Below are 13,925 nucleotides of genomic sequence, written 5' to 3' on the forward strand. Positions count from 1 at the left end.
GTATACATTTTAGTCACTGCCTTGGTGGATACCATGAAAATTAAAATTAACATTCTAAATTAAAGACAATCTAGTTTAAATTGATACCAAGTTAGCTTCAGTAATTTACAAAAACTCTGCTCCTACACACGTATGTTCTTCTACTTCATGTTATTGTGTTTACAGGTTACTTCTTTATATATACATTGCATTCCTGTCAGAATAGGTTTGATTTTGTGCATTTTTCTTTCTTTCCTTTTTTTTTTTTTTTTTAAGATTTTATTTATTTGAGAGACAGAGAGAGAGAGAGACAATGACAGAGATAGAGCACAAGCAGGGAGATGAGAGAGAAGCAGGCTCCCACAGAGCAGGGAGCCTGACATGGGCTTGATCCCAGGACCCTTGGATCATGACATGATCCAAAGGCAGACACGTAACCAAATGAGCTACTCAGGTGCCCCTTGTGCATTTTTCTTTATATCCTAGAGGAAGTAGAGGAGTTAGAAACCAAGAATAAAATAACTTTGGCTTTTATATTCCCTTACATAGTGTCCTTACCAGAGTTCTTTATTTCTGTATATAGTTTATAGTTACTATCTATAGGGTGCTGCATCCTTTAATTTTAGCCTGTAAGATCCCTTTTAACATTTTTTCTAGGGCAGATCTACTGTTGACAAACTCCTCCCAGCTTTTTTTCATCTGTAAATGTCTTAATTTCTTCTCATTTTAGGTTAGTTTTGGTAGATGGAATTCTTGGTTCATATTTTAAAAATTTCTATACTTTGAGTATATCATCCCACTGCCTTTTGGCCTCCATGGTTTCTGATATATCAACTGTTAACCTATCAACTTTGCATAGAATGTGTTGCTTCTCTCTTGCTGCTTTCAAGATTTTATCTTTTTTTTGTTTTTGACTGATTATAATGTGTTCTTTGTGGGGCTTTTTGAGTTGATCTTTAATATAAGAGTGCATTCAGCTTCAATGTGTAGATTTATGGCTCTTATCAAATTCGACAAATTTGGGGCCATTATTTCGTCAGATATTCTTTTTGTCCCTTTTTCTCTTCTGACACTCCCAGAATACATGTGTAGGTCTGCCAATGGTCTCCCACTTTAGGCACTGTTTAGTTGATCTTTGCTCTTCTCTCTCTCTCGCTCTCTGTCTTTTTTCCTTCTTTCCCTCTTTTTCTTTCTTTCCTCCTTCCTTCCTTTCTCTTTCTCTCTGTTTCTATTTTTTTGTTTTTGCTTTTTTGAGAGAGCAGCGGGGAGAGGGAAAGAGAGATTCCAAAACAGGCTCCATGCTCAGTATGTAGCCCAATGGAGGGCTTGATCTCAGGACCCCAATATCATGACCCAAGTCGAAAGCAGGAGTCAGAGGCTTAACTGAGTGAGCCACCCAGGCACCCTTCTTCATTCTTTTTTTCATTCAGTTCCTCAGACTTAGTAATTTCACTTGCATGTATTCAATTTTGCTGATTCTTTTGGCTTCTCAAATCTGCTGTTGACCTATTCTGATTTTTTTTTCCCTTTTAACTGTTGTACTTCTGTCTACAAACTTTCTATTTGGTCATATTTTATATCGTATATCTCATTTATATCTCTGTTTCTACATCTTTCACCTGGTTTTCTTCACTGCTTCATCCATGATTTCCTTTTAGCTTTTAGAGTACATTTAAGACAGCTTGTTTATCATTAGTACATTCTTCCTGTGTATGGTTTGTAATTTGTTTATTTCAAAATTGGCATTTTGAACTGTATGTTAACTATGGAAATTAGATTCTCCTCTCTCACCTGGGTTTGTTGTTGTTTATTGATGAGGGCTCTGGTCCTCCATTTGTTTACTGACTTCAGTGGGTAGTGGGTAGATTATTTCCTCCAAAAAGCTATGTGAAGTTCATACCCTTAGTACTTGTGACTATAAGCTTATTTTGAAATAGCGTGTTTCTAGCTATAATGAAGTTGATGAGTAAAGAAGAATTTACAGCGGATTAGAGCCTAGTCTACCATAGATTATAGAATGGGCCCTAATTCAGTGACTCATGTTCTCATAAGAAGAGGGAAATTTTAATACAGACTCAGCAGAAACAGGTAAGCCTGGACAAGATTTGAAGACAGACACACAAGAGAAGAATGCCACTGAGGTGATTGTGATAAGCATGATATATGTTTAGGCCAACCTATACCAAGGATTCCTGACAACCACCCCATTCTTGTAGAAAATCATGGAACATATTATCCCTCTGAGCCTCCAGGAGGAACCAACAGATTTCAGACCTCTGGCCTCTGTATTTGTGAGCGAATAAGTTCTTGTTTTAAGAGCCTCTGTTTGTAATAATTTATTAAGCAGCCGTAGCAAATGAGTCCAGTGAATTTTCCAAACTATTTTTGAGAAGACTCTATTCTTTGTCATTTGTGAATATTGAAGTATCTGTTCCATTATTTCAGTGATCACACAGTGAACTGACATTTCCTTAAATTCCTGAAACCAAAACAGAGAAATACTCTCTAGTCCTTGTACTTGGCTTTGAGCTGTGGCACTTCAGAACTCTGCCAGGTTTCCTACATCTCTGGCTTGGCATTCACCTCCTGCTTGCAGTTAGCTTCCAGATCCATTAGAGGTGCATGTCCAGGCTCTGGTCAGGTCTTTTCGGAGTGTACATTGGGTTCTCAGCACGTTTGTTGCACTCTGGCTTCCATGATTTACATGTGGCCTTTCTGAGCCTTTTTCCTCCTCATTCCTGGGCATTGGGATCTGGCTGGTATTTTCCCCGTCCACTTTCCTGTCTCCAGACAGATATCATTAGTCCATTTCCTTGATTTTTTGGACAAATGTTACCTCTGCCTGCATGACCAGAGGACAAAATAGAGGTCACTCTCTGCACTGATTCCTTAGGGAACTGTAAGTAGGTGAAAACACTTGACCACATTATTTTAAGAACAAAACTCCTGTCTTATTTCATTTGGGCTGCAATAATAACATATCACAGACTGATATTATAAATAACTGAAATTTAATTCTCACAGTTCTGAAAGTTGCTGGTTTAACATCAGGGTGCAAGCACTGCCAGGTTCTGCTAAAAGCCCTCTTTCATATTTCATACTGCAAGTTTCTTGCAGTGTCCTCATGAGATGGAAGGGGCTAGGGCTCTCTGTAGGGTCTCTTTTATAAGACCTCTAATTCCATAGCCCTCATGACCTAAGGCCCCAGATATCATCACAACGGACATTATCATTCCAACAAATGAATTTTGAGTGAGACACACACATTCAGACATTAACAGCTGTATTAGTCTCCTGGCTCAACAGCAGTATTAGTCTCCTAGCTCCATCTGGCCACACAAGGATGTGGCTCACTTACCATAGTCACTGCTGTGCTCGGAAATCGGGGATGATAGAAAGTTAAATAAAAATGTCAAAGTGCTTTCTTTCTGAAATGTAGTGGTCTTCATTAAGCACTTCCTTGGTTGGTGTAAGTTTTTCATTGATTGAATTCCAGGCTTGCAGAGATGTTGACTCTGGCAATTTTTGCTAGCTTAATGGTTGTCGCAGTGGGGAGAGTAATTCTTAGAGCACCTTGCTTGGCAATTTTCCATGATAATACTACTCCATTACCTTTTTTTTTTTTTTTAAAGACTTTATTTCTTAGAGCAGTTTTAGGCTTATAACAAAATTGGGAGAAATGTACAGAAGTTACCTCTATACCCCGTGCACATGCATAGCCTCCTCCATTTTCAATATCAAGTGCTAGCTAGAATGGTACATTTTTTTTTTTTTTTACCAATAACAAACCTGCATTTATTGATACATCATATTCACCAGAGTTCATATATTATATTGCTATTCACACTTGGTGGTGTATTTTCCTATGGGTTTGAACAAACATATAATGGCATGTCTATTATTATGGTATCATAGAGTATTTTCATTGCTTTAAAAATCCTCTGTTCTGCCAGTTCATCATCCTCACCCCCAACCTCTGATCTTTTTACTGCGTCCATACTTGCTGCCGTTTTCGAGAATGTCATGCATGCAGTTAGAATCCTACACTATGTATCTTTCTTAGAGTGACTTCTTCTTTCTTTCTTGGAGTGACTTCTTTCACTTAGTAATATGCATTTAAACTTCCTTTATGTCTTTTCATGGTTCAGTAGTGTGTTTGTTTTTTAGTGCTTAATGACATGCCATTATATGGCTGTAACACAGTTTATCCATTCACCTACTGAAGGCCGTCTTGTTTGTTTCTAAGTTTTTGCAAGTATGAACAAAGCTGCTATAAACATTTGTATGTTTGTATTGTATTTGGTTTTTTTTTTTTTTTTGTATTTGGTTTTTATATTGACATAAGTTTTCAGGTTCTTTGAGTAATTACCAAGGAGCATGATCGCTAGATAATATGGTAAGAGTTTGTTTAGTCTTGTAAGAAACTGCAAAACTCTTTTCCAAAGAGACTGTACCATTTTGCATTCCCACCAACAACGTAGGAGAGTTCCTTTTGCTCTACATCCTTGCTTTCATTTGGTGTTGTCAGCATTTTAGATTTTGGCCACACCTGATAGATGTGTAGTGGAATCTTTGTTTTAATTTGCATTTTTTAAAAGAGTTTATTTATTTTTTTGAGAGAGAGAATGTGAGAGAGAGCACAAGAGCAGGGTGGGAGTCAGAGGAAGAAGTAGACTCCCTGCTGAGCAGGGAGCCCAATGCTGGGCTCGATCCTGGGACTGCAGGATCATGACCCAAGCTGAAGGCAGATGCTTAACCGACTGAGCCACCCAGATGCCCCTGATTTGCATTTCTTTGACAACCTATGATGTAGAACATTTTTTCATCTGCTTATTTGCCATGTATAGGTCGTCTTTGATGAAGTGTCTATTAAGGTTTTGGCCCATTTTTTTTTTATTTTTTTTTTTTAAAGATTTTATTTATTTATTTGACAGAGAGAGAGGTCACAAGTAGGCAGAGAGGCAGTCAGAGAGAGAGAGGGGGAAGCAGGCTCCCTGCTGAGCAGAGAGCCTGATGCGGGGCTTGATCCCAGGACCCTGAGATCATGACCTGAGCTGAAGGCAGAGGCTTAACCCACTGAGCCACCCAGGCGCCCCGGCCCATTTTTTTTTTTAAACTGTTTTCTTCTCATTAAATTTTAAGAATTTGTATATTTTGGATAACAGTCTTTTATCAGATGTGCCTTTTATAAATATTTTTCCTAGACTGTGACTTGTCTTTTCATTCTCTTAACATCTACCATAATCTTTGCTGTTTATTATTTGTTGCTCTTGTTCTTTGTTCCTTTTTTTGGGGGGGGGTCTTTCTTGCCTTTCTGCCTTTTATGGTTTGAATATCTTTTTTTCCCCCTAAAGTAGGCTCCACACCCAGCATGGTGTCCAGCATGGGGCTTGAAGTCACAACCCTGAGATCAAGACCTGAGCTTTACCAAGAGTCACACGCTTAACTGAGCCACCCTGGCTCCCCAGTTTAATTGGTGTCTCATATGGTTTTGTTTTCTCTCCTTTCTTAGCATATCAGTTATAGTTTTTTTTTTTTTTTTCAAGTCTCCTTTCAAATAACAGTGTAGCGTTTCATGAGTAGTGGGAGTCCTTGATAATAAAAGAAAATCCTTAATCTGTTTTCTAGTTCCTTGTATTGTTGCTGCTATTCATTTCATGTATAAGTGAACATATGTAAGTATAAAACATATATAAGACATACATGTAAACATATATAACCTTACATGTTGTTACTATTATTTTGAATATATTAATTTGATTAATAAAAATAAGTAAAATAAAAGTTTTTATTTTACCTTTACTTTTTTCCTCTTCATCTCTCTTCCTTTATGTAGATCTGAATTTCTACCTTACAGTATTTCTTTCTCTCTAAATAACCTCTTTTAATATTTCTCAAAAGACAGATCTAGTTACAATAATTTCCCCTTTTTTTTGTTTGTCTTAGAAAGTCTTTGTTTTAACTTGTGAAGGGAAATTTCTTAGGGTACAGAATTCTAGGTTGGTTGGTTTTTTTTTTTTCTCTTTAAGATTTTCACTACACTCTTTTTGCTTCCCTGCCTTCTGAGAAGGTAGCTGTAATCCTTAGCTGTGCTTCTCTATATGTAGGGTGGTTTTTTTCCTTTAGTTTCTTTCAAGACTTTTTCTTTATATTATATATATATATTTTATATTTCTTTATATTTTTTTGTAGTTTAAAAATATGCCTTGGTATAGTTTTTTGATTATTTGTTTGCGTTTATTCTGCTTAATGTACTCTGACCTTTGTGGATCCATGGCTTAGTGCCTGACATTATTTTGGGGAAATTGACAGTCCTTCTTGTTTAAAATCTTCTGCAGTTTTCTCTTTCTCCTGGTATTCCTGTTACACATATGGTACATCTTTTGTAGTTGTCCCACAGCACTTGGTTATTCTGTTCTGTTATTTTAGTCTTTGTTCTCTGCTTTATCTATTTTTATGACTCTGCTGATACATTCTCCAGCTCAGGGATTAATTCCTCAACTGTGTCTATATCCTAATAAATGCATTAAATGCATTCTGGTTACAGTGTTTCTGATCTTTAATGCTTATTTTTGTTTTTTTTCTTAGGATTTCCATCTCTCTGCTTACCCTGTTCATCTGTTCTTGCATGTTGTTTACTTAGTCCGTTATACACCTTAGCATGTTAATTGTTACTTTAAATAGTTTTATCACTTTCAGTTGGGTTGTTTGCCTTTTGGGATGCTATGCTATTTTTTTCTTGATAGCCAGATGTGAAGTACTGGATGAAAAGAACTATTATAAATAAGCCTTTAATGATTTGGTTGTAGGATGTGCAGGATAAGGAAACATTCTCTGGTGTGTGATTTGCTCTCAGTTTTTTAATGATCCCTTGCTTCTGGTCTGTGAACTTAAGAAGTTTCTCAGTACTACCCCTCTCCCTGCCTTAGTGGGACAGAATGGCTGGAGTTGGGGAAATTGGGTATTTCCCTTCTTCCATATGGGATAGTAGACCAGACTGAAGTTGGGTATTTCCCTTCTGTAGATATTTTGATTTTGATAATACTTAATTAAGTTAAGCTCTAGTTAACTACTTTCTCCAAAGAGCATGTTTTTTTTAAGAAGAACATAGTGCTGTGTCATATTTTTTAAAGGGCTCCTTTTCCCCTTTTCTTGCCTGAAGTGTGATGGGTTTTTTCTCCAATTTTTTTTTTTGTGGGAACCTGGTCCAGTTCCTGGAGGTATATTTCAAAATATTGTTGAGGGGGGCTCCGATGATTGGGTCCACTAGAGTTGTCCACTTTAAATCTCCAGCAGTTCAGGAGAATGAAACAGTTTAAATTTTCCAACCTTGGCACTGGTGTATGATAGTTTTCTTTTGTGAGCTTCTGCTCTGGGTATCTGACTCCCTTCGTGGTTTTTTTAAATTTAGAGATCAGCATGTGAATAGGGTTGTTTGTGAATTAATCTGTGTCAATTCAGATCAAATAGTTCTATATTTTCTTTGATGTGAGTGGAATGAAATAGGACAAAATGAAAATTGAAATTGTTTTCATTAATTTTTACTGTATTTTATGTTTAAAAAATACTGTAAAATGTAAAATTGGATTGATAGCTAATGTTTGTCCTATCTTTTTCCGTGTAGATTTGAAACCAAAATTGATTCATTTCATGTTACTGGCTTGCCAGATAATTCAACAAAACCCCGCCTCCTGTCTTCATTGGATGATGCTACATCGCTCTTCCAAATTATATTTGAGATAAATCCTTTAGATGAAACTGTTGCTCAGAGGTGTATCATAGAAGCTGAACCTTTAGAAATGATATATGATGCAGTAAGCATTTTTTTAATCACTAAATTTTAATATATTTCTGTTTGCTTTGACTTTGTGCCTAATGTTAATGGTACTTATTTTAACAGAGAACAGTAAATAGTATAGTGGACTTCTTCAGACCTCCAAAAGAGGTAAATCTAGCACAGCTCACATCAGCAACTTTGACAAAACTTGAAGAATTTCGTGACAAGACAGCAACAGGTAAATGCTAGTATTAAGGTTGGTATATTAAGAATTGTATCCTGTACTAAACTTTTGTTTCATTTTATTTTTAAAAATATTTTATTTATTTATTTGATAGACAGAGATCACAAGTAGGCAGAGAGGCAGGCAGAGAGAAAGAGTGGGGAAGCAGGCTCCCTGCTGAGCAGAGAGCCTGATGCGGGGCTCGATCCCAGGACCCTGGAATCATGACCTGAGCCCAAGGCAGAGGCTTTAACCCACTGAGCCACCCAGGTGCCTCCTATACTAAACTTTTAGTCGTATTAATCTGATTTTAGTAAGGTATACTGTATGCTTCTAGACCAGATAAAGTTTAGTTGAAACTAACTGGTACTGTTACATTAAAAGTTCAGGTATAACAATAATCCTTTCTTATACTCAGAATGGACAAACCTACTGTCACATTTAAATTAATTGCGTATTGTGTTAGGATTTTTGGAATTCTGTTCATGAGAGAATGAACCTCTCATTTTTCTTTCATGTAATGAACTCTAGATTTTAATACTTTGGCCTCAGAAAATAAAAATCCATCCTTTTTTATTCTTTTGAAGAGTTTTTATGAGATTGGGTATTATTTTTTCTTCCAGTATTTTACCTAATTGAGTAGTAAAACCATATGAACTTGGAGATTTCTTTGTGGAAGATTTTAAATTACAGATTCCATTTTAAAATATATTTTAAATATATGTATTTAAAATATATAAGATTATATAAAGTTGATCTGTATGATTTTAATGCCTTGCAATTCTCGATACTTGCTTTCTGGCTCGGTATATGGTAAGTTAAAAAAATGTTTCACATATGTTTGGAACGCCTATATTTTTCATACCTATACATATTTTTAGGTCATATTTATCATGTACTTCAAGTCTTCTGTATCCTTATTGGAATTTTTTCCTGTCTTCTGTCACCATGTTCCAGTAGTTCTTCAGAGAAACAAATGAAAAATAATGTCACTGTGAATATGCATTTGTCTATTTAAGATTTGTCATATTTTTCTTTATAAATTTGCTGTCAATAGGTACATGCATAATACAGAATTTTTCTCCAATAAACCAAATCTTTCCTTTATATGAAGTTGACTGTGCATATTTTTATAATTTTTTTATTTTTTATTTTTTATTTTTTATTTTTTTCCAATTACAATATTTTGATTTCTTTTTTCTGATATTAGTATGGATGTTCTAGTTTTTTCTTGGTTTGAATTTGCCTATTTTTTTGTTCTTTTACCCTGTATCTTTACTTTTAGATGTGTCATAACAACAACATGCAGTGGGATATTTCTCAGTATTTATATACTTTTTTTCTTTTTTTGGCCTTTTTTTAGCACTACTTTGTTTCCTTCTACTCCCTCACTATACCATTTGAAACAAACATTTTCTTTTTTTACTCTAGTAATTAGGACATATTTTTCTCACGATAGAAATTTGATAAAAAATTTTTACCCTCTCTCAGTCATTACGAGGACTTGAACAGTTGAACTCCCATTTACCATCCTCAGCACTTACATGCTATTGTTATTTCTTTGTTTTACTTTTTAAAATTTTTTATTCAAGTATAGTTGACTTACAATCTTAGTGGTAGATATACAACATGATTAGCCAATTCTACACATTACAGTTTTTTTTTGTTTTTGTTTTAGAGGAAGAGAGAGTGCATGCATGTGCTCGAGGTGCGTAGGGGAAGAGCAGGGGGAGAGGAAGAGAAGGAATCTTAAGCAGGCTCCAGTGAGTGGAGTGTTAATGTCCCCTATTAAAATTGTATTATTATCAATGTGTTTCTTTAATTTTGTTATTAATTGGCTTGTATAATTGGCTGCTCCCACATTAGGGATATAAACATTTATAATTATTAGATCTTCTTGGATAGATCCTTTAATTATGATATAGTTTCTTCTTCATCTCTTACTGCAGTCTTTGGTTTAAAATCTAATTTATTTGGTATAAGGATTGCTACCCCAGCTTTATTTTGATGTCCATTAGCATGATAAATTGCTTTCCATCCCCTTACTTTAAATCTAAGGTGTCTTTGAGTCTAAAGTCTCTTCCAGACAGCATATTGATGGGTTTTGCTTTTTTATCCAGTCTGATATCCTGTGTCTTTGGATTGGGGCATTTAGCCCATTTACATTCAGAGTAACTATTGAAAGATATGAATTTAGTGCCACTGTATTACCTGTAAAGGAACTGTTTCTGTATATTGTCTGTGTTCTTTTCTGGTCTGTGTTACTTTGGGCTCTCTCTTCACTGAAAGGATCCCTTTTAAAAAATATTTCTTGTAGGGTTGGTTTGGGGATCACAAGTTTTTTTTGTTTCTGTTTGTCCTAGAAGCTTTTCTATCACTTCTATCTTGAATGACATGCTCACTGGATAAAGTATTCTTGGCTGCATATTTTTCTCATTAAAACCCTGAATATATCATGCCAGTCCTTTCTGGCCTCCCAGGTCTCTGTGGACAGGTCTCCTGCCAGTGTAATGTTTCTAACCTTGTAGGTTATGGACCTCTTTTCTGGAGCTGCTTTTGCGATTTTCTCTTTGTCTCTGAGATTTGCAAGTTTCATTATTATATGTCAGGGTGTTGACCTATTTTTTTTTTTTTTTTTTTTTTTTTTAGAGGGGGAATCCCTCTGCCTCCTGGACTGGGATGTCTGTTTCTTTCTCCAGATTAGGGAAATTCTCTGCTATAATTTGCTCTAATATACCTGCTCACCCTCTTGCTCTTTCCTCTTCTGGGATGCCAGTTTTTCTAATACTGTTTCACTTTATGGTATCACTTATCTCTCGAATTTTCCCTTGGTGATCCAGTAATTGTTTATCTCTCTTTTTGTCAGCTTCTTTATTCTCCATCATTTGGTCTTCTATATCCCTATAGAATAGGGATATATCACTATATCACTCTCTTCTGACTCATTTATCCTAGCATTTAGAACTTCCATTTTTTATTGCATCTCATTAATGGGCTTTTTTGATTTCAACTTAACTAGATTTTAGTTTTTCTATTTCTCCAGAAAGGGATTCTCAGGTGTCTTCTATGCTTTTTTCAGGCCCAGCTAGTATTTTTATAATTGTTTTTCTGAACTCTAGTTTGGACATTACTCATGTCCATGTTGATTAGAACCCTAGCAGTAAGTACTGTCTTTAGTTCTCTTTTTTGAAGTGAGCTTTTCCCATCTTCCCATCTTGTCATTCTGTTCAGAGAAGAATAGATGAACGAGAGAACAAAATACTCAAATGGCAACAATAACAGTGATCCCAGTGAAATATATACTAACCAAATCAGAAGAGAGCTGAAACCAAAAAAGAAAAAAAAAAAGAAAAAGAGACTATAATCAGACAGGTGGACAGAATAGATCAATACACTGGATTCTGTGTGTATTTTGATCTGTTTGTTAGAAAGCTCGTTAGAAAACTAGTTAGAAAACTAGATCCCAAAATTGTAAAGAAGGAAAAACTTATACATGTACAAGATTAAAATTGAATACAATGAAAGGATAGACTATAACTGTGAAAATGAAAAAAGTCAAGAAAAAACAAGAGGAAAAAAATCAAGAGGGAAAAAAGGGGTATAAACAGGTGAATGGAACAGAGCAATACACTGTATCTTGAGTGTATTTTGGTTAGTTTGTTATAAGAGACTATATCTCAAAATTGTAAAGAAAGAAAAACATGTATATCAAAACAAAATCAAATATTTTGAAAGGAGAGAATGTAACTGTAAAGATGAAAAGCAAAAAAGAATTTTAACAAAATGAAAAAATAACAAGAAACAAGAAAAACAAATATGATCAGACAGGTGAATAGAACAGGGCTATACACTAGATTTTGGGTTTATTTTGCTCTGTTACAAGTTACTGCATCCCTAGATTGTACGAAAGAAAAACATATATACACAAAAGTAAAATTAAATACAAAGAAGGGATAAAATGTAACTAAAAATGACAGATTTTTAAAAGAGATTTATTTATTTGTCAGAGAGAGAGGAAGAATATTGCACAAGCAGGGGAAGTGGCAGGCAGAGGGGAATCAGGTTCCCCACCAAGTAAGGATCACCATGTGGGACTCCATCCCAGGACCCTGGGATCGTGACTTGAGCTGAAGACCTTCAACTGTGTGAGCCACCCAGGCATCCCTATAGAGAGTTTTTAAAAAGGAGTTGATAAAATAAGAAATTGGTTATAAAAGGAACGAGAAAAAAGTAAAAAAAAATTAAAATTGGAAGATTAAAGAATCATGGGGAAAAAAACCCATGAGTTCTGTGTGCTGTATTCTAGTGCTGGAGTTCTGCAGTTCTCGTTGATTGGTAAAGTTGGTTTTGGCTGGATGTTCTTGCTGATCTTCTGGGGGAGGGGCCTGTTTGATTCTGCAGTATATTTGCCCCAGGTGGTATTGTACTGTCCTTGCCAGGGGGCCAGGTTAAGTAATCTGCTCCCATTTGCTCTTTGTGGCTTTTGTTTCCTGAAGGCTTTCCGTGCAGCTTTAGAGGATGAGAATGAAAACGCGAAAATAGCAGTCTGCCAGTCTGTGGCCTGGAGCTGAGAGCTCGGGGCCCCATTCCTCAGTGACCCCTCCGGGAAGAGCAGTCAGTCACTCCTGTTTCCCTGGTCTCTGGCTGTATTCCATCCTCACCCAGCCTGTGACTGAGCATTTCTGTCACAGGTACACCACCCCGTGTTGAGTCTCCAAACCCTGCAGACTCCTGCAGCGCTCTCCCGTACTGCTCCGCTTGGGGAGAAAGAAGGGTCTCCCTGGTTCTGCCACTTATACTGGGCCCCTTCTGGAGAGCAGTCACCTGACCATGCCCTGGTTGCAATTTATGGCAACCCTGAGCTGATTGCCCTCTCCTGGCATCACATATAGTAGCCAGCTTCTCTGTTCTGATGTCTAGGAACTCTGTTGCACTCAAGCACCCCCAGTCTTCCTGTCACCCCAAGGGTCATGCCACCACACTGTCCCACCTAGGATTCCCCCCCCCAATTTGCTGCCTGATGGAGACTCCCTCCCCCCCTTGGTGTATCTCCCCACATAGCGCCTCGGAGTCACTTCTCCGCACCTCCTCCCTTGCACAAAGTGGTCGCTTTTCTATTTGTAGAGTTCCAGCTGTGCATTTCTTTGATCTCCAGTTGAGTTTGCAGATGTTCATAATGATTTGATAGCTATCAAGGTGAATTCCTTGGACCAGATGAAACCAAGGTCTCCTATACCTTTGCTATCTTGGGCTTCTCTCCCGATGTTAAATATTTTAAGAAGTGGAAGTCATTAGTGTTTTAACTTCTACTTAACAGGCTTAACTATTTGAAGTCTATTCTTCTAACTCTTGTTTTCTTCTGTGCACAAATAATGTTATTATTAGAATAAAATGTTAATATTACGAAAAAGTGGGGTGCTAGTATAAGTTTTTAATTAAAAAAGTTGAATAATATGTTTTAATGTTTTTCCAGAAAGCTAAAATTTACCAATTTGGGAAGAGAGTCATCTGTTACACAGTTCTATCTTTTTTGGTTCTTTTCTCTATTCATTCTCTCAATCTTTTCTTTTACTTTTCTTTCTATATTAGCCTCTACTTATTATCCTCTTCCTCTAGAACCTGATACCTTTCTTGTATTATTTTCTTCATTCTTAGGAGTGAAGGTTTTCAGATCGTTTCCTCTTTGTCAAGTAGGGGCATCAGCTTCTAGAGCATAACCATGTAATTAGTTACCGTTGTCAAATATGGTTGTTTTGACAGATGTGGTCATTTATGAAAACCCTTCATTTGAAAAAGAAGGCTCTTTGATAGGATCGTAGTCATTTATTTCTTTCAGTAATCTCCTTTATTTACTCAGTCAAATATTTATCATGAGCCAAATCTATATTGGATGCTGTGCTAAGTTTTGGAAAACAAAGTAGTGATAAAAACAGATGTAGTTTTTGC

General features: G+C 36.3%; 1 protein-coding gene across 2 annotated transcripts in view; it reads left to right on the forward strand.

Annotated features, from left to right (window-relative positions):
• The window catches only part of VPS13A (vacuolar protein sorting 13 homolog A), a 236,683-nt gene that overhangs the window by 56,394 nt on the left and 166,364 nt on the right, over positions 1-13,925 (forward strand). For both annotated transcript variants that reach the window (XM_080820523.1, XM_080820524.1), the window contains exons 18-19: positions 7,604-7,793; positions 7,880-7,994. In XM_080820523.1, coding sequence (XP_080676649.1) covers positions 7,604-7,793; positions 7,880-7,994 — 305 coding nt within the window. The remainder of the gene's footprint in view (positions 1-7,603; positions 7,794-7,879; positions 7,995-13,925) is intronic.

This window comes from Martes martes (assembly GCF_963455335.1).
Source record: "Martes martes genome assembly, chromosome: 12".
Taxonomy (NCBI): domain Eukaryota; kingdom Metazoa; phylum Chordata; class Mammalia; order Carnivora; family Mustelidae; genus Martes; species Martes martes.